At 31.2% G+C, this 22,476-nt stretch overlaps 1 protein-coding gene across 1 annotated transcript in view; it reads right to left on the bottom strand.

Moving 5' to 3' along the window:
- Positions 1-13,031: 13,031 nt before the first annotated feature.
- Positions 13,032-22,476, bottom strand: part of LOC121210004 (uncharacterized) — a 29,898-nt gene continuing 20,453 nt past the window's right edge. The window contains exon 2 of the mRNA XM_041082063.1: positions 13,032-13,464. Coding sequence (XP_040937997.1) covers positions 13,032-13,464 — 433 coding nt within the window. The remainder of the gene's footprint in view (positions 13,465-22,476) is intronic.

The raw sequence follows: 22,476 nt of genomic DNA, 5'->3' as shown, positions 1-22,476 counted from the left end.
GATATGCCACACGTGCGTGGCTCTTCACTACACGGACCTGTGGACTTGTTTCATGATGAAAAATTTTTAAGTCTCCCGAGAGTTTCTAAAGTTCTCGGTTTTGTCTCGAACTGTTCCTAATGTATGTCTTGGGCCTCGTAGGCTCATTTAAGGGACGATGTGAATGTTTATGAAAATATTTAAAATTGAGTGGAAATTCGTGTCTCGGGTTTGTATGAATGTTTGTGTTTAAGTCCGATAATGCCTCGTACCCTATTCCAGCGTCGAATAAGGGTAAATGGTGTTATAATTTATATAAATGCAAAATTTTGATTGAAGTAGAGAGATTGGTTGGGAAGGTGGCCAAATTGGATATGATTATAGACAGTAGGGCAAGAGGTCACTTTGCCCAAATGGTTGTTTACGTTAATTTGGATAGGCCTTTGGTGTCCCAAATCTTAATTAATGGTAAAGCACAAAGAGTGGAATATGAATTTTTACCATCGATTTTCCTCCATTATGGAAGATATGGTCATGTGAAATAGAGTTATACCTTTAAAGTTCTTGAACCCAACTCGGGAAAAGAGCGAACACCATTTGAGGTGACATCGAAAAACCACAGTATACTTGTGGATAACCAATAGGAGAGGAGCGACTACGGGCCTTAGATGCTTGTGGAAAGGAAGCCAAGGCAGAAGACTAGGAATTTTGTGTAGAAAAATGTTGGAATTCAAGGGAAGGATATAGAAAGTTCTTGTTTTAGATCCTTGCTTGATGGGATTTTGAATTTAGAATCAATTTCTGGGGAATTGAAAGATATGGTTGTTACACGGCGTAATAAAGGGAAATAAATCCCTAATCAAAATTAGCAAGGAAGGGAAATTTTATTACAGTCCAATCGTAGGATGGCTACTGGGTCAAGGGATAAAAAAAAACTTGATGTGTTAGGATTTAGTAATAGTGTAGGCCCAATAACTATTCCTAAAGGTAACGTTGGGCCATTTTTTAGACCCAGCTCATCAAGAAAAAATAATGCAGTGGATTCGTTTTTGGACGAGGGTTTTTCCAAAAACCCAAGGGATAGAAATATCTGTGTGGGTTTTGGTGGACCTTTGGAAGAAAGGGTCCAATCTATTCTGGGCCAATTAAGGAAAGGCTTGAGAAAGCAGATTGAATCCACTGTTGGTAGTAGTGTTGGTAGTCAGGCAGCGGTGACTGAAACTAATAGCTTGTGCATTGGAGCACCCATCAGAAATGGGGCATTTTATCTGAACTCTTTATAGGTCCGAACCCAGCCTTTGAAGGACAATTGGCTGACGTGGCGTTCGTAGAGGTTGGTAACTTGGTTTTGGAGCAGACTGAAGGCTTTGATAGAGAAAGGGGAATTAAGAACAGAGGCGAATGAATAGTTAAAAATTAAACAAAGTTACCCATGGTCACAACTACCATTTCAAATAAAATGGTGGTTCAAGGGTGCTATTAAGAGAGTTAATGACTCATTTGTCTGAGAGTATTTCAATACACCTCAGTGAAGAAAGTGCTTCAGTAGGCCCCTTTAATTTTGAGGATCACTAGGACAAATTTGAGTCTCTTAGGTAGTAAGACTAGGGGTGTTTTCTTTTATTTTATTTCATTACGTCTAAACTTTATTATATTTAATTTTAAAATTTTTTATGGATTCAAATCTAAATTTTTTTACGTGGAATTGTCAAGGTTGCGCTAGCAGGAAATTTATCTGAGTTTTTTGGGAATACAATGCGGAGTATTGTCTGGATATCTTGTGCTTGTTAGAATCGAGAATTAGCAGTAAAAAGGTAAATTATTTTGAAAAATTGGGTTTTAATTTTTCTCACTACATTGAAGCTATTGGATTTTCAGATGGTATTTGGGTGGGATGGAAAGACTTCATTTAGATTAAATCCTTCAAAATCACCCTCAATTCATTCTCCTTAATCTTAATGAACCTTTTTCTATTAATTCATTTTTTATTTCTTTTCTCTATGATAGTCCTAATAGAAAGAAAAGAAAGTTAATTTGGGACGCACTAAAATCTGTTTTACCACTTTTATCTTCTCCTTGGCCTATATTGGGGGATTTCAATGCTATTCTGTCACCTGAGGATAAAAAAAAGCGCTTGTTCCATTGGTAAGAGATGTAATCTTTTTGGTAATTTTGTTGATTCGTTTGAATTATAGGATCTGGGATATAGTGGACCTTCCTTTACTTAGAAAAGATGTGGTACATTTGTAAAACTTGATCGGGCTTTAGCTAATGATGTTTTGGTGTTAGCTTTTCCGCAGTATCTTGCCTCTCATCTCCCACATATTAAATTTGATCATAGACTTATTATGCTCTGTACAAGACTAGATTTTAGTTTGGCTAAAGGGAGACCCTTTAGGTTTCTAGCGGGATGGACGAAGCATACCAAATTTCTCACGTTCGTAAAAGATAAATGAAACTTTATAGGGAATATTGTTGATTCTCTTAGTACTTTCACCTCTTATATTAGGGATTGGAATAGAAATGTTTATGGCTTCTTGGGTTCTCATAAAAGAAATTTCATGAGGTCGCTTCACAATATTCAAAAGGCTTTGGATCAATTTAATTCCAGTCATCTTCTCAACAAGAGTAAGATATTCATGACGGGTTAGAAAATGTGCTTAATCATGAAGAGCTGTTATGGAGACAAAAGGCATGATGTGGCTAGCTTTAATTTAGGGATTGAAATACAAAATTCTTCATAGTCGTATGATTAAAAGGAGAAAGTTCAACCGTATCATGGCCTTATGTCTTGTAATGGTGAGTGGTGTTCTGATTAGGAAATTCTACAAACAAAGGCAATAAGTTTCTTTCAAAAATTATATGGTAAAGTTTCTCAGAACATGGGAGACTATCCAACCAATTTCTTTCCACGTCTCAATCCTTCAGATATTACTTTTTTGGAGGAAGGGGTCACAAATGAAGAGATTAAGAGGATTTTATTCAACATGGCTCTGTTGAAAGCTCCTGAAAGCGATGGTTATCATTTACACTTTTTTCAAAGTCAGTGGGATACGTTGGTAATGATGTTTGCGAATGGGTGAAGGGTTTTTTTTCTGAGAAACCAATTGAACTAGAGTTAAATAATACTCTCATTATTCTAATCCCCAAAAAAGGTTGCCTTGAGGATTTCAGTCAGTTCCAACCCATCAGTTTGTGTTCTGTCTTGGATAAACTGGTGATGAAAGTGATTGCAAATCGATTTAAATTGGTCTTTCCTAATTTTATTTCCTAGGAGCAAGCCAACTTCATAGTTGGTAGAAATATCACTGACAATATTATTCTGGCACAAGAAGCCATTCATTCTATGCGCTGTAAATGTAAGGGGGAAAATTGGATACTATTAAGCTGGATTTGGAAAAGGCTTATGACATAGTCAATTGGGGTTTTATTGACACGTATTTGACTATTGCTCATAGTCAGATGGGGTTTTATTGACATGTTTTTGATTGTTGCTAGGATTCCTAATTTTCTTCGAAAAGTGATAATGTCGGCTATATCTTCTTCTTCTTCTTCTATGCAGGTACTTTGGAATGGAGTTCATACCCAGAAGTTTAAACCGGTTTGAGGGATTTGTTAGGGATGTCCATTATCACCATACCTTTTTGTCTTATGCATGGAATGACTTGGTCATATTATCTATTTGGAAATTGGTATTGGCAGGTGGAGACCAATTCATCTCTCAAGAACAGCCCCCGCAATTTCTCATTTGTTCTTTGTAGATGACTTAGTTGTCTTTGTGAAGTTGAGCTTAATCAAGCCCGTTTATTGGAGAGCATTCTGAATCACTTTTGTGACTTTTCGAGTCACAAAATCAGTACTAGAAAAAGTAATATCTACTTTTCAAAGGGATTGAAGATGACACTCGCAATCGAATTACACAAAATTTCAGCTTTCAGGAAGTTCAAAACCTTGGTACCTATTTAGGTGTCCTTTTTCTTTAGCACAGGATTACTAATAGTACTATGAGTTTTATTGTTGATTAGGTAAAGCAAAAATTACATAATTGGGACACGAGGAAGTTATCCATAGCGGGAAATTCACTTTGGCTCAGTCTATTTTTATTTCCATTCTGAATTACTTTATGGAGTCCATATTGATACCAAAAGGGGTTTGCATAGAAATCAAGAGATTGGTTAGACAATTTATCTGGGAGAGCATTGAGGATCACCCAATAGTGTCATTAGTAGCATGTGACTTAATTTATTAGCCACGGTCTTGAGGTGGGCTTGGTTTACATCATTTGAATGATCAAAATATATTTCCTAATGAAGATCGGTTTCAATCTAGTCTCCAAGAATAATACATTTTGGGTCTATGTCCTTTGGTCAAAATATGGCTAGAAAGAGCAATTCCCAGAATCTATTGCCAGGAGCAAATGCTCGCATTTATGGAGATTGCTTTCTAAGATATGACTATTACTTTGTGAGAATTTAGCTTGGTCCATTGGTGATGGAAAAAGCATCCGATGTTGGAAAGATCCTTGGATCCTAGGTATTAGTCATTTACTTTCACAAATTCCTTCTTTTGCTAACTTTGATCTGGATTGTTCTGTTAGGGATCTAGTTAACTAGGACAGAAGCTAGAATCTAGACCTGTTTCACTTATGGTTACCTGAAGATGTGATTGGAACGACGAAAATGTGCAAGTGTACACAATTGCAACAAGTAATAAAATGACAAGTACATGTCGAGTTATCGTACCCACAGGGACTGTGAAAATAATTATTTATGAATGCTATTTAAAACACTTTGGTGAAAAAAATATTTTGTTTGAAGAGGGTGATTAAAAACTAAGATTTTAAACTAAGTAAACTAAAGAAATAAATCTCAAATGCACGATTTCAAAATACGATTTAATCAAGATGACATAATTGTGTTGGATTAATTACATTTCTTTAACTTAGAATTATTAAACTTATGTTTATGTTATTACGAATAAATTCATGGGAACTCGATAATTTGCTAACTTAGGAACATTTTCAGCTACACAAATCCATTCATCTCTTAACATATCCCTATGTTAATTCAAACGATTAAACATATTTTAATAAGTAAACATGTTTTGCACATACATACTCATTAAATTGAACTAATCTCTTGCGTATCCCTATGTCAATTCAAACGATTAATTAAATCTAATAAGCACATAAAAGACTATGTGAGGTAACAAGGTATCCTTACCTTGAAACAGTTTAATTACAATAATCTTGCAAATTATAAAAGGCAAATGTATCGCCAGATACAATGCTAATTTAACCTTCAGCTACCTTAGAAGAATAAACATGCACTAATTAAGTATTGTGTCCATTAATTGCAATTTCAATCCGTTTAAATGACTAATTCATTAGTTACCTCACAATCGTAATGCAAGAATAACTTAGGCATGATTTTTCTTAATCAAACATTTTACCGAGGCCTATAACAGCATAAACACAATTTTAATAATTTAAGCATATGAAATGCAATCAAACCAACACGGATTAAATTTAAGCTAATCTGATTAAATTAACCATTCCAACAACATAAATATTCATAGATATGTTCATCATAACAACAACAAAAATTAAAGAGATAGGGAACAAGAATCAAATCCGGTGTTTCTCCGTGGCTTGACTAGTTTGCTCCGTCTTCATTCTCTATTGTGCTTGCCGATCAAGGATGCTATGAACACTTCAATGTTGCTCCAAAATGGCTGATGAATGCCCCTTTTCCAAGAGGAGAAATTGGAAAGAGAGCAAGGGACTTGGAATGGGAAAATGAGAGGAGAAAGTGAGAGAATGGAGAGGAGATGTGAATGAATGAGGGATGCTTTAAATGATCAGCCAAGGGGGGTTTTTTATAGCTGAATGTGGCAGCTAAAATTTGCTAAAAATAGCATCCAAAGAGCCACCCCTTGGCCGGCCACCTATGTGGCAAAGTTGATGGCTTCAACTTTGTTAAATATGGCTTGGGGCAAATCTACAAAACCACCAATTGTGGAGGGGTTGAATTGCAATTTGAACAAGTCTTCAAGGGTCTCTATGAAAGCTTAAATAATCAGCTAATGAGCTAAATTGGGTCAGCACTTGGACGGTTTTGGGCAATCCTTTTCTTGGCCGGTTCGGTTCACTCAGTTCGGTTCAATCGAACCATTTTTCATAATTAATTAATAATAATTTATTAACCCAAATTAACTTGGATATAAATTAAAATTAATTAAATTATGAATTAATAAACATAATTTTGGACCATCTTAGGCTAAAAATTAATTTTCCTCGGTACTTCAAATTGCTTCTTGGTTTTGTGCTTTTAGCAATGTCTGCCGAACCATTTTTCGCCATTGTGCAATTCTATCGAAAATAACTAAAATTAATCAAAAATAATTATGAAATTAACTAAAATTCAATATGTTCATATTTGAAGTGCACTTTAATTATTTTATAAAAATTAATTATTTTTCGACAAGAATTTAACTAAATTTGTATGAATTTAAGTTAAAAAAGGTATGAAAAAGTGTGTAAAATTTTATGTTTCTAGTGATCAACAGGATTGTCAATATCCCTTCTCCACATCCTGATTCAGGCCTAGATAGGGTGATGTGGACTCGCTCAGCATTATGCACCTTTTTAGTATTGAGTGCTTATTGGTCCTTAAGGGAAGAAGATTGGAATTCAAGAAAGAATTATTGGAAGATTACCTGGAAATATCAGGGACCATAGAGAGTGATATTCTTTCTTTGGTTAGCTTTTAAGCAGAGACTCCTCACCAATTCGGAGGATAGACAGGGGATTGGACATAGTAACTCATGCACTGTGTACGGACATGATTTCGAAGACATTATTCACGTCTTTCGAGATTTTTCGATAGCGAATGATGTGCAGATGCATGTGCTTCCAAATGATCTCCAACAAAGGTTCTTTTGTGACACTTTTCAGGATTGACTTTTTTCTAACCTTTGCTATCAATCGAGATTGCAAGATAGTGGGGTCACTTGGTTGTGCCTGTTTAGATTAATCGCTTGGCGCATCTAGAAAAACATGAATCTCTTTATCTTTCAAAATATTTCTTGGTCGGCTATTGAAGTGGTCAGAGTCTTTATCAGTTGGGCTCGTCAATTCAAACTACATATTGGTAGAGGTAAGAATAATATCCCCAATAGGGGATATGGCATATATACTAATGATACGTGGGTTCTTTTATCCACTGATGGTGCTATGGCCAGAGATACGGGTAACGCGGTTGTAGGAGGTGTATTACGAGATTAGCTTGGCAATTGGATTTTAGGTTTTTTCACTACTTCGGCAATTGTTCTCCATTCGAGGCGGAAGAACAGGATATCCTATATAGACTTCTTCTTTTATTAGACAAAGGGTACGAACGGGCCATAGTTCTGATTGATAACCTTGAGGTAATTCAAGCCTTGTCTGATTTGGGATTGCAGAATCCATGTATTACTGTGCTTAGGAGGACCCATCGTATGATGAGAGCTGATGGACAATGGAAGATCATACATCTGTTGAGAGAACATAATCTGGCTACGAATCAGCTGGCTAAACTTAGTCTGATGTGGAAATCAAGTGAGGTCTTTAAAGAGACCTCTAAGGAAATTCTAGAGTTACTACAAAAAGATAAAGAGAGTGGTGCTTTTATGCAATTGGTTTGATGTAATTTACCTTTCTTTTTTTTTTCACATACACAAAAAAGAAAAACAGTTAATATCTTAAATTATGTGTAGAATTTTTCCTATAATTTGATATCTGAATTAAATTTTCGAATTCCATTAAGTTATGATAAATAAATTTTAGTGTTTATATTAACTCATCATAAATAAATATTACATTAAATGTAAAATTTTTTGATGTTGCTTTAGATGGAAGGATTTAATTAGGTAATTGTTTAAACTATCCCTCTGCATTTTCTTTCCAATAAATAATGTTTCTTGTTCCTTATTTTTCTCCAAGCCAATATTTCCGTAAGCAAATTTGGTGGGTAAAATTAAAATTAATTTCACTAATTAAATTAATTGGACACCATAATTTTAGCTTTAATTTATCATATTTTAATGATATTTTGTTTAATACGTGCATTGGTAGTTTATTTATTTTTATTCTATAAGCAATTTTGAAAAATTTATATGTGTTATTATTTTTAATATTTTACTATATTCTTATAGTATATTTGTCAACTTATTAACCTTATTTATAGAGTTTAAAAATTTTATTGACAGTGTAAATATAAATGTAAAGAATTACTATTATCAGATTTAATAATTTTTTAATATAAATGATATAAGGAATTTAAAAAATACGTAAAAGGGGAAAAATATAATGAAGAAATAAAAAAAATTAATTATTCTAACACATAAAAATCATAGATTGAATGTTTGCTTATTTCAATTACAGTTAGGCATTAAAATACCGATTTAATAATAACCTTTTAAAGAAAAAAAATATTTAAGTGTAGCTCAACATTTAGAATTAGGAAGGATGAAGATGAAAAATAATACTATTTTTAAGATAAAAAAGAATATTATTTATCCAATATATATGGGTTGCAGAGTAAGTTTGATTTTTATTTTTTATGTGATTGCAGAAAAATTTAGAATTAAAAATGATGATATAAGGAAAGAAATTAGTATTACTTTGCCATTCAATTTGAAATTCATCAATCAAATTATTTTGAAACGGTAAATGAACATAAATAATTTAAAAATAAAGGTTTTATTGTAGGTATTAGTTTCGTTTTGGTAGGTAAATAACATTTAAACTGATAATATAAAGTATGAAATATAATGCAGTTTTTCATTTTTTAGGATGAAATATAATGTAGTTTTTCATTTTTTAGGACTAATTTATTAAGTATAATATATAAATATATATATAGCATTTAATTTTATGTGGAAAGAAATATTCAATTTTTTAAAATTTGTTTAATAACTTATAATTTGTATTTAACTACTACGATAATTTTATATAATTAAGTTGAAGGCAAATCATATCTAAGAAATGATGATAGATGAACAAATTTGGCACTTTCAGTTTCTTGGATAAAATGTGAATATATGTGTATTGAAAAAGAAGTACACATGTGGGTGTGGATGATGAATATGCCATAATAACAATAGCAAAAGCGAAATGAGAAAAAAAAATGTAAATAGATTATCCTCCAAATTCTACATTTACAAGACAAGAAAAGAGAAAGAAAGGCACTGCAATTAATAATAAATTTAGGGTGACGTATGAATTTAGGCTTGCTTTTTTTTTTCTTGAATTACCCTTATATATTATGCTTTATATAAAATTATTAATTGCTGTATATAAAAGAATTACCCGCTATCCGGACTAAGGGATTAATTTGTTACATATACAATATATTAATAAAAAGGGTATGACTAAGTGAGATATTTATATTTTAGGAAACAATGAAAAGAGTTAAGATAATTACTACAATTTCTGAAATTAATTTTTAAAAATAGTTATTACAATTGAAAACATTATGATTTGAAAAAATATTTATGTTTATGAGTGAAAGTTTTCAAAACCATTTTTTTAAATCAACTTTTTTATTTTGAAAACGAAAATGAGAGTCGTCACCAATCCTTTTTATATGAGGTGTGATTGGATCACCTCGAAACTTGATCTTTTTAATAAAAGGTTTAATTTATTAAAACAATGTTTTTCGGTCTATAAAAATCCAGAAAATGGGTTTGGGAGTTGGTTACACACGAGGAAGAATTAAAACCCTCGTGACGCCCAAAATTGGTACCTAGTTGATTACCTAATGTCTTGGTGTCGAAAATTGAAAACTTGAAAATAGTTTAAAATACGACCCCTCTTTGTATTAATTAACTTTACTTAAAAACTGTTTGAATAATTGAAACGAATGTTAAAGACGCTTTTGTCTCGTGAAAGCAAGATGTCACATCCCGTAAGTTAGGACACGACACCTTGAACCTTTGAGAATAAGCTTGCCTTTATTTTTTTATTTGAATTCTCATGTATTTTAATTTTAAAAGGATATTCGGTCATTTCGGTGCAACGGGAAAATCGAGACCCCGTAAGTTAGGATATGACCTCTCGAATCTCTAAATACAAAACATTGCATATATTTTAAAATTTTTGAATAATAATAAATGTAATATTTAAAACGATATGTATTAGTTTATTCAGGTATGGTGTAAAAACGGGCAAATATATTCGAATGTAACATTTAGCACAAGTATTAGCACCATATAACGGATAAAAAAAGATGACATAACAAGTGGATAAATCAAATAAACGAAAATATTATGCTAGTAAATAATGATAATGGACTATAATGATGATAGAATAAATAAATAAATAATTTTTTTAATAAAAATAGCAATAATTATACTAGTAACTATCATAATACTAATATAAATAATAATAATAGTAATAAGAACAATATATGTACAAGTAAAAAACATAAATAATCTAATTTTTAAAAGTATAAAAAGGGGTAATAAATAAATAGATGAATAGATAAAAAAAAATAATAGATGATAAAATAGTAATAATAATGAATGCATAAATAAAATAAATAATCAATGAAAGAAAATAAAAAGTTAAGAAAAATGAAAGAATAATAAATAAATGAATACAAGGATTAAAAAAAAAAGTAAATAAATAAACAAATGAACAATATATAAATAAATAAGTAAATGAACAAGCAAATGAATAAAATAAAAGAAATAATGAATAAATAAACAAACAAACAAATGAATGAATAAATAAAAGAATTAAAATAAAAAGGGCTTAGTTGTAACTTAAATGAAATTAAAGGGACAAATTGAATAAAATAACAAAAGGGGCTAAAATGTAATGCGTGAAAACAAGTGAGGGCCAAATGAGAAAATAACCCAATCCTCTGGACACGCGTCCCTTCTCCAGGAGACAAGTGAGCCAGGGAGTAAATTGAAACGCGCGAAAAATTTAGTAGCCAAATCTATAAAATAAAAAAAGGACTAAATTGAAGTGCGCCGCAAAAGCAGAAGGACTGATTGCACGAATATACCAAAAGTTGAAAATGCGCGGATCCTTTGGAGTGGGTCGAGTCGGTGCACGGGTTAAGGGCGAAACGACACCGTTTTAGGGCTATTGCAGCCAGCCCTAAACAACGCCGTTTAATGAGCCTATAAAATTCAATTTTTTTTTAAAAAAAATTCATTCTCTTCCAACCTTTTCAAAAAAAAAAAAAAAAACTAAAAAAACCCTCTCAAACTCTCTCCCCCTCTCCAAGCTCCTCTTTAAGTCTGACCAAGGGTCCAGTCATCGGCCACTCAGGCGGCCACAGGGCGCCGGCGCCGGCGACTCCGTCCACAGCGGTCGAAGAAAAAACATTTTTTTAACTCCCCGATCCCAAAAATGCCCTCTTTCATCGGAGATGGCGGCCTCTTCCCCCACGACGGCGCAAACGCGAGAAAAAAAGGGTAAGATTTCAGCCCCTTTTTTATTTTTGTTTATTTCTTTTAAAAAACAAGTAATAAATAAATAAATAAATAAATAAATAAGATATCAAATAAAAAAACCACCTTTGTTAGATTTTTTGATTTGCTTTTTCTCTTTTCTTGTATTTGAATCACTGTTTTTTTTATTTCTCTCCTCTGTAAAAAATTACATTGATATGTTCGTGGCTTTTATAGCCGAATAGATACAATATGTTATGCTATTTTCACTACTATTTTCGCTGCTTCTCTACTATCTGTATTGCTTCTATTTTGCTTGCTTTCGTTTCTATTTTTTGTTCTTGCAGGCAAGGTCATCTGAGGAGAAAGGTTGACCCTTTCCATTTTGGTGCAAGGGAGGCAGTCCTCAAGCGATGAGTGCGGTGATGCGGCACGTGGAGGGGGTGCGGCACACAAAAGAGGCTAAGGTTTCTTCTGTTTACTGAAGATGTTTAGGTTTTTGGGCCATTTGGGCCATTAGGGTTTTTCATTTATTTGGGCCATTGGGTCATATTGTAAATGGGCTTATAATTTTTTGTCTGAATTTTTAGACTGTTATTTATTTTTTATTTTATTTCTTGGTTTATTTTTGATGGGCCCGAGAAAATTTGGGCGTTTACAAAAATCATGTAAAAAAAAAGTTAAATAAGGAATATAATATAAAAGTTTGTGATTTTTGAGTAAAATTATAAATGAAATTTTGATTTGATTCAATTCTTGTAAATTATTAACACAATTATTGATATAACATCATTTTATGTTTATACATTGCATACATAAATAATTATATTTATCCAATATAAAAAAAATTGATGTATTTTTTTTTGCATGTGTATGATTAAATCAAAACTAAAGTTTCAAGTATACATTTGAACCACAATTAGTGTTTCACGTGTATAATTGCACCAAATTAAAGCTCATGTATACAATTGCACATTAAATCAAAGTTCAAGTATAATTTTGAGATTTATACCATATATATATTAGTCATCTAATTGCTGATAAGTTTTCATTTTGGTTACCTAATTACGAAAGGTTACAAAATAGTTAGTAACATTATTAGTTTATAACATTTTGGTCACTCATCCATTAAGTTAGTGATGAATTAAGGATGCGACACATTAACTCATATGCTTAATAGCTAATTTGATCCCAACTATAACTAAAATATCAATTTAATTCTTGATTATTTTAGATTATTTTAACAGTACTTCAAAAACAATTCCAAAAAAATCAAAATATAAAAAATCATAATTTATTTTTTGAAATTATATTTTTTAAAAAAATCACATTTATATGACTAAAAAATTAAAAAATTACCTAAAATGCCCAAAAATTCTAATAATTGATATTATCATTTACTCCACAAGTTATCCTGTTTGAGAGTTATTTGTAAATTATTTTTTGGTCAAGAAGAAAAGGAAACAAATTACAACTAAATTATACTAGTCTTAGCTAAGACATACCTTGGTAATCTTTGCTGAAGACTTGGGCAATTTCTGTAGGAGGTGAGTCAAAGGTGTAGAACTTAGGTGGATAGTCAAAAGCCAATGTTGTAATCTTATTTGCTAGTTTATTTCCTTCTGGGATACTTTGATATCCCAATTGCTCTTTATTAACCTGTGTATGACTCTCACTGTTGAGTTGAAATGAGGCTCTTCCTGGTTACTTTCTAACATCTTAATTGCAGCTAGACTATAAACTTTCAAAAGTACATGCCTAATTTCCATATCCCATGCTTTGCATAAACCATCAAACACATTCGACAATTCTACATCAATCACTGAACAACATTCGACATTCCTTGCAAAATCGACTACGCTATCACCATTAGAGTCTCCAATGACACATTCACAAGAGGCTAACCCAGTGCTAGTGCCAATAGCTCCATCAGTGTTTACTTTGCAACATCCTACTGGTGGGATATCCCAACTGATTAGATTAATTTCTCTACTTCTTGTCTTTGCATTGTTACTTCTATCCAAGACACTTTCACCTTTTCTAAAAACGTCATTAAAAATTATAGCATTCCTCCACAACCAAGGGTTCTAGGAAACGAGCCTGAACAAAGTGTCCTAGTCTTCTCCATTTTTCGCAAAATAGTGTGGGTTAGGTTGAATGAAACCCATTCTTGTAAGTTCATACTTAAGAATTCATGCAATTTGTCACTTTTCTCTGATCTTTTCCAAATTGATATGGTAGTGAAACAGTTTTGCAAAACATGCTCAATGCTTTCAACCTGAATTTTACAAAACCTATTGATTAAATCAGTGGTAAGGTGACCCCTTGCACGCTTTTTATTGATAATCAACTTGTTATGGGACACATGTTAGATTTGTAAAATAAATCTAAAATAAAACTGAATAAACCAGGATCTATCATGTCAAATCATCAAGAATAAATCAAGAATAAAACTAAAAGTAGAAGCGTACCTAAATCCATGAATTCCTTGAAGTTTTTTTCCCGATCTTGGAGGTTTGATCTACCAAATTAGTCAAGAAACTCAGAGAATATTTGCTCTCTTTTTCCTAAGAATGGGATATTAGAAAAGATATCTTGTGGATAATTTGGGGACCATAACCTTAATATTTATAACCTTGACATATTAGTTCTAATTCCTAATTAGCCCATCATTAATTAGAATTTGATTAGAACTCAATTACTAGAGTATCTACACATATTTGACCCATACTTTATTTAATAATTAAAGCCCAATAAATTTCTAACCAAATTAGATCACTTTTAATTTGGGCTAACCTATCATGATAGTAAATAATAACATGTAATTACCTTTATTATATATGTGATGTCCATATTTTCCAATAATCTCCCAATTAGGCCACACACACACACACATATATATATACTAATTCCTTCATAATTACATGTCATTATACAACCTTATGAGCTCAAAATTTTACTATCATATCCAAAAGATATTCCGAATAATCTCATCCATTAATTATGCTAACATAGAACCAAGGTGACTTTCGTTACATATATCGTAACTAAATCCATTTCTGATCACGTATATTAACACAAATAAATGACATAGATCAAGTATGGATGTGTAGCATGGAAATTACATGCAATATGATCTAAACATGTCTGTTTCCAACTGGTCCTCCTTAGTGAGATCAAACCTTACCAAAATTAGAGTGTGAATAAACCAAATAAACTTTATTTTTGCAAAAAATAAACTTAATATTTTTAAACTGGAATAACTGAAAATGTGTCTATAACATAAAAGCATTTAAAAATACAAAATCCCATTAAAACCAAATATCTTTTAAATGACATTAGACCCATATGAGCCTTAGGTGTAGTTCCTTAGTAAGCGGATCCGCAATCATGGAATTTGTCCTAATATGCTTTATAGGCACCTAACCACTCTGAACTTTTACTTTAACAACCAGGAACTTAAAGTCTATGTGTTTTGATTTTGAAGTGCTCCTGTTGCTATTGGAATAAAAGATTGCAATTTGTTTTCACAATTTGCACCTTAGTGACAAAATCTTGTATCCATATTCCATCAAAATCGGAGTCTATATACTTGATAATATTTAACTGATTAGACCTTCGATATGTGAGCATGTAATCTTTTATTCTCTAAAAATTACTTATAACCCTCTTAGATGCTATCCAATGGTCCAAACCAGGGTTGCTTAAAATATCTGCCTAACATCCTAATAGTGTACACAATATTCCAATGTATACAAACTTGAACGGACATTAGACTCTTCACTGCTATAATGTAAAAAGTCTTATGCATTTGTAATCTTAAAATCATTCTTAGGGCATTAATTGAGACTATACTTGTTATTGACAAGTAGTATGGGATTAACATATAAAACCAAATATAAAACCTTACTCCCACTTGTAACAGCCCGTTTTTAGTCAATTAAAACAGTGGTTTCGGGACCACAAATCTTAGGTTAAAATATTTATTTTATTATTATTTCAATGCTTACAGTATGATATTATGTTGGTGTGAAAATTTTTTTAAGAAATTTTATCGTTTGATTTGTCAATTTTAGAAAAAGGACTAAATCGCGTAAAGTGCAAAACTTGTGTTCTATTAGCTAAAGGTATTAAATGGCTAAGAAATTAAATAGTGGAGGTACTTATGTGATAAATATAACATTTTTAATGTTAGTGGGCTTTTATGGACATCTTTTAAGTGAATTTCAATATTTTAATTAAAGGCTAAATTGGTAATTTATGTTTTAAGTTAAATTAAAAATAAGTAAAATAAACATATCATCTTCTTCAACGGTTTCTTCAACTAAATTTGAAGAACAAAATACTCCATTTTAGGGCTCACACATTTGACACTTTCCTTGGCTAGCATGTAAGTGATTTTGACTCGGTTTTTAATGATTTCTATGTTTTTGTGATCGTTGCAACTAGTACTAGCTAGCCCAAGGACTATTTTACAAACTTGTTAAAGATTTTAAATGATTCCTTTGATGAATACATGTGTATTTCGAAGTTTCTTGATAGATTATGAATGCTTGTTGATAGATATACAAGTTTTGTTAAGTGATTTTTAGTGAAAATGCAAAATAGAGATTAAATTGAGAAATATGTAAAGTTAGTGGTTAAAATGTGTAATAAATGAGAAATATGGGATACTAGGGGTATTATGGTAATTCGGCTATCATGGGTATTGAAGAATTTCATGAATTTGTGATTTTGTGTAATAAGGACTAAATTGTAAAAATGTGAAAGTTTAGGGGAAAATGTGAAAAATAGACCTAAAGTATATTTTGAATTGAATTGAATAAATAGATGATTAAATAAGTTAATTTTGAATATATTTAGATCAAGAAAAGCGAAATTCGAATCTAGATCGAGGGAAAACTAAAGTTATCGACTAATCGACTTATTTCGTCGTTTCCACATTCAAGGTAAGTTTGTATGAGATAAATTTCAATACAAATGTATTTTATATGATTCGATATTACATAAATTGTGAATACAAGATTGTGTTTATGAACGATATTGATTTGACGACGATTCAACATACGAAATCCCGGTTGAACCTTAGGAATAGTTTAGAATGCTAGTGACATGTCATTAGGAAATATGTTGAGTTGGCTTCGGGCCATGATATAGCACTTCGGGTGCGAGTTATACCGATTTGGCTTCGGGCTATGCATATCGGCTAATTTGGCTTCGGGCCATGATATCAATACTCGGAGATAAGTTACCTTGATTTGACTACGGGCCATGGTATAAGTACTTATCGTGTGAGACCCTTGAGTATCCAACTTCTATTCCGAATGGTTCAACGGGTAAACATAAGACGAGAATGTGTATGAGATTTGTACGAGCTGGCACAGGTATGTGCATAAATTATTTTAGCATTGAATCAAAGAAATAATGATGAAAGTATATAGTTTTGTGAATGAGTATTTGAAATGTTTGTTAGCTAATGTAAGCTACATGTTGATGTATTAAAATTATTGAATTATATTTATGTGATTGCATTAAGTTTATTTCATACGAGCTTACTAAGCTTTATAGCTTACTTTGTTTATTTTTCCCATGTTTTATAGTGTTAACAAACTAGCTCAGATTCGGGGAACGTCGGAGATCGTTTCATACTACCACCTATCACTTGGTACCTTTGAACTTTGGTATTTTAAATATATGACATGTATAGGTATTTTGAGTCATTTTGATTATGGGTTATAGTGATTTTGCTTATTTGTAATGACTTGTAATGGCATATGTTTTGGTTTGTAAATATGGTTATGAGTGTTGGCTTAATTTAGTGGATTTGGTTATGTGCATATATATGCATATATGGTTGATATTTTGAGTTCATGGAGGGATATGCGAATGGTTTATATTATGAAGCTTGTGGATATTGATATAGTATATGCTAAATAGTTGATATTATATATGAATTATGTTTGTGAATTGGTGCAAAATGATGTATGTTTGGTAAAGGTTTAGTTAGTTGATTTATATATGTGTTTTGGTATGTTTTGATTGAGGAAGACTTGAGGTTATAAGTATGCTGGTTGTTAGTATTGGAAATGGTATGAATTAGCCTTGTTTGTGGCTAAATTAGATGTTTATTTATGCTATGAATTGGTGCCATTTTGGTTGTGTAGGTATATGCATATTTGGGTGGTAAATTTGCTTGGTAAATAGCCTATTTTGTCCACATAGGCAAAGACACGGGCGTGTGTCTCAGTTGTGTGTGACACATGGTTATGTTACAAGGCTGTGTGTCCCCTGATGTTGAAATTGAAATCAAGTTAGTATGCTCCACACGGCCTCATACACGGGCGTGTGACTTGGCCATGTGGCATAAGTCAGTATATACCCTATAGGTTTGGCACGACCTAACACACGGCCTGGCACACGGGCGTGTGTGCCCATTTTTAGGGCACACGAGCTAGCCACACGGGCATGTGTGTTGGTAATGTGACCCAAGTTAGAGAGTTACATGGGGTCAGACACGGGCTGGGACACGGCCATGTGCTCCCATTTGGAATGTCTACATAGCCTGTGACACTGACATGTCTGGTGGCCATGTGAGACACAAGGCCTGGCCACACGGGAGTGTGTCCCCTATTTTGAGAAAATTTTTTAAAGTTTTGTGAAAGTTTCTTAAGTTATCGATTTAGTCCTGAACCACTCCCAATGCATGTTTAGAGCCTCGTAGGCTCATATTAGGGACAAATTGATTGAGATTGAATGATGATTATATGATTTGATTAAATATATGTGAAAAGCATGTTTAAATATGTTATCAGTCGGGTAATGCTCCGCAACCCTATTCCAACATTGAATATGGGTGAGGGGTGTTACACCACTAAACTTATGGTATATACAATTATAGACAAAATTCATCTCTAAACCGAATGAGATAATCATTTGGTAAAATTGTAATACTATTGACGAGAAGTATGCTTAAACCCATAGATGAAGTTCTTTAATTTGCAAATCATTAACTTTGCATCATTAGACACAAAGTTTACTAGTTGCACCATATAAATGTATGATCATTATTACCATTGAGAAACTATTAACTTAATATTCATCTGACGCAACTTAAGGTCAAAATATTCCATAAAGCCATTATAACCCTTTTTCTAGTGGACCTTTTTAATGGAATTCATTCTTGAGGTTGTTGAGTTCTTTCTTCTGGAACAATGACCTCATCTTGAATAAGGAGTTGTTCAACACTATCTTATTGAGTTTCTAGATTCACTTCTTAATCAATAATAGGTATGAGAACCTAAACATCATAAAAAGTGATAGTATGAAATGAATTAGAATTCAATTCTTCATTAAAAGCAATGTCTCTAACCTTATTTCTCCTTTCAAACTCAACATCCTAAAAGAATTTTGCAATTCTTATCTTAAAAATATTCCTAATTGTGGGATCATAAAACTCATAGCCCTTATATCACTCAGAATTTCCTTAACCCTTAACTTTATAGACATCAAAGAAGTCAGAAGTAATGTCATTTCAACCTTATCATTTTTAGCAAAATGTTTCTCAATTTCGTCAAGGAAACCTTGGCCTGAGTAATCTTTTCAGATTTTGTGCCCCTAAAGGCTTCTAAAATGCTGTGCTTCATGATCATTAAACTCTTGCAATTTGAACAATCCCACCTCTTAAAATCCCTTTTAACATGGGGGTGCTTTCTGCAGTGAGAGGTACGAGTTGTTCTTCCCTTAGTGCAAGGTCTATGTTCATACAGCCAAGCACTATAAGTAAATGCCTTTTCCATTCATTAAAATTAGTCCCATTAAGCATGGGTATATAATTTATATTAGCAGATATTGTGGTAGTAGAAGATGAATTAGTTGAATATAGAACAAAAAGTAAATAAAAATAAGCTCACATCAATATTCATAAGTAAATAATAAATTCAGGATAATGGCTAATCCCATCTCAAGATACCAAACACAACATTAATATCAAGTCTTTGGACAGTAATATTAGTAGTAAGCGATACTCTTGTTGTAGCAATCAAGCATTGACAATAAATTATGTTAAACAATTAACTAATCTTTGGACTAACTTATTGCTCACATAAAACACCTCATAATTGTCACACATTTATCACCACGGATGTCGTTGAAATTTTACCAAATATTAACTTACCTTTGGGTCAATTAATAAACGCATGAATCACAAAAACATATAATCATCTTGATATTTCAAATAAACTAATCTACACAAAAGAGGTCACTTTGGCGACATTTTGTTTCAACTAATCTATTTAAAATATTAGACATCCTTAATTAAAACCTAAAGTCAAAATCTAAATTTATTTGTTTCTAAATATTTCTCTTAATTTCATCTTCAATCAAATTAAAAGATAATAGTATATATATGTATATATTTATCCCAAAACAACATACAATGATGTTGGCAAATATAACAATAGTTGAATAAATCATAAACCATAAACCATAACCAACTTCATATAAGACTTCAAATTTAAAACAAAATAATATGAATAAAGGTAAACCTTATCTCCAGATATCGGACACTCCATTAATATTTCATCTTTGGACAAAATATTAACTTGTAAGTGATATATTAGTGTAATAATCAAATATTGACAATAAGAATGTGTCGAACCATAAATCTTCCTTTGGGCCAATTTATTATTCACATGTAAAACCGAATAATTATCACATGTTTATTACCATAGTTGCACATTTAATATTATTAACTTTTATTTGGGCCAATCAATATTAACATAACTTAAGTTATATGCACACAACCTTTTGTATTTTAAAACAAAATAATTTATATATAAAAAAAATCACTTTGATGACATTTTGCTTTAATTAAGTTATTTTAAAATATATATAAATATACCAATATTCAAATTTAAAATTTCCCTAATAGTCAAATGTCAAAACTATTTTTTTATTTCTTTATAGACTCTGAAATAACCCAAAATAAGGTTGTCTTAATAATGCAATAAAAAACTGAAAACCTTAATTTTTGACTATTTCTTTTTTGTTTCAAAACCATATATATCAAAACCAAATAGAAATAATGTAGTGGTTCAAAGCCAAATAATTAATAAGTACATGTATTCATAATTTTGACATGGATAAAAATACCAAAGCAATTCACGCATATACATGTATTCACAATCAAATAGAAAAACTTACCCTGAATTTACCATGTAAATCCAAAGTTGTATTTATGATTAAACAAAATATTCACATGAATACTTGAAAAATATTTTCAAGCCAATAAATCTCAAAAAAAGAAAATCATAATAGTTGGCATATCCCATAATTCATACAATAAACCATATCATCATAATTTAATCAAATATTTGGAATCATAACATGTCAAAATCTAAGATTATAGAACTAAAATTAAAATTAAAATATTTAAATATATATATAATTGACATGAATTTGCATCAAAACCTAATTTCATCATAATTAAGTCATAAAAATATAACCGTGATTGACTTGCTTGCATATCTCAAGCAAATCCAAATCCAAAATATATGCTTAAATTGAATAGTATGAAAAGAATTAGCATAGAAATTCAATAATAAATATCAATGGATTAATGTTATTCCGACAACCCAGCCATAAACAAATAAAACCTTAAACATGCTATTAACAAAACTTTTATAATAAAATTAAATATTCTATTTATCCTAAAGCTGCAATAACTAAACAAAAGAGAGTCAAAGACTGAGGGTGAAAGAGCAAACGAAATATATATTGAAAAAGCAAATTACAATTATCACAAAATTTATAAAAATATCACTGACTTTTTCAATAATAGATAAACGTGCATTCAAATTTAACATTCAAAACTAAAATTTAATAAAATTAGACGAAGACCAAAATTCATAGCCATTGTGGATTGCAATTATTGCTTAAATCAAATATTGAACCATGTTTCAAAAGTCTGTAAAACTGAAATGAATAATGCATAATAAAATATAATCCTCAAAAGAAAATGCAAATTTGTAAAACCAAACTGAATAAAGTTTTCAATAAATGGTTTGATAATGAAATACAATATATTAGGAATCAAAACTCAAAAATTTATCAAGAATCTCAAAAGGTTCAACTTAATATATATTTAAAATATCAAATTCACAAAATTAAAAAAGAAAAACGAATCAATCCAAAAATAATAAAGAATCCATTAATTTTCAATGCTTCAACATGACAAAGCTCTAATACCCCTTGTTAGATTTGTAAAATAAATTTAAAATAAAACTGAATAAACCAGGATCTATCATGTTAAATTATCAAGAATAAAACTAAAAGCGGAAGCGTACTTGAATCCATGAATTCCTTAAAGTCTTTTCCCGATCTTGGAGGTTTGATCTTCCAAATTAGCACACAAAAAATTTAGAGAATATTTGCTCTCTCTTTCCTAAGGATGAGATATTAGAAAATATATCTTGTGTATAATTTTGGGACCATAACCCTAATATTTATAACCCTGACATATTAGTTATAATTCCTAATTAGCCCATCATTAATTAGAATTTGATTAGAACTCAATTACTAGAGTATCTACACATATTTAACCCATACTTTATTTAATAATTAAACCCAATAAAATTCTAATCAAATTAGATCACTTTTAATTTGGGCTAACCTATCATGATAGTAAATAATAACATGTAATTACATTTATTATATATGTGATGCTCATATTTTCCAACAACACAAGCCAAAGAAAAACCTTCACTCGTTGAGTTCCATACATGCCTCCAAGAATCGTTAATAGTACCTATTATGTTATTAAACCTGTAGAAAAAATAAATTTAGAAAAAGTTTTTGTTTCCATAGTGAGATTTTAAAAATTTTCTAAAACTAAGGAAATAATTTTTATCAAATTTAGTACTCGTGTTATTCGTATAGCAAGATTTGTCAATTCATAGCTTTCAACCAATATAATCTTCTCCACTATTTCGAACCCTCGGTTGCTTAGGGAGTGGGCTCTAATTCCTAAACTGATCACATAATGAAAACTTTAAC

The sequence above is a fragment of the Gossypium hirsutum genome, chromosome A11, assembly GCF_007990345.1.
Source record: "Gossypium hirsutum isolate 1008001.06 chromosome A11, Gossypium_hirsutum_v2.1, whole genome shotgun sequence".
Classification (NCBI taxonomy): domain Eukaryota; kingdom Viridiplantae; phylum Streptophyta; class Magnoliopsida; order Malvales; family Malvaceae; genus Gossypium; species Gossypium hirsutum.
Note: the sequence above shows the minus strand (reverse complement) of the source record. Positions and strands in the feature narration are given on the sequence as shown.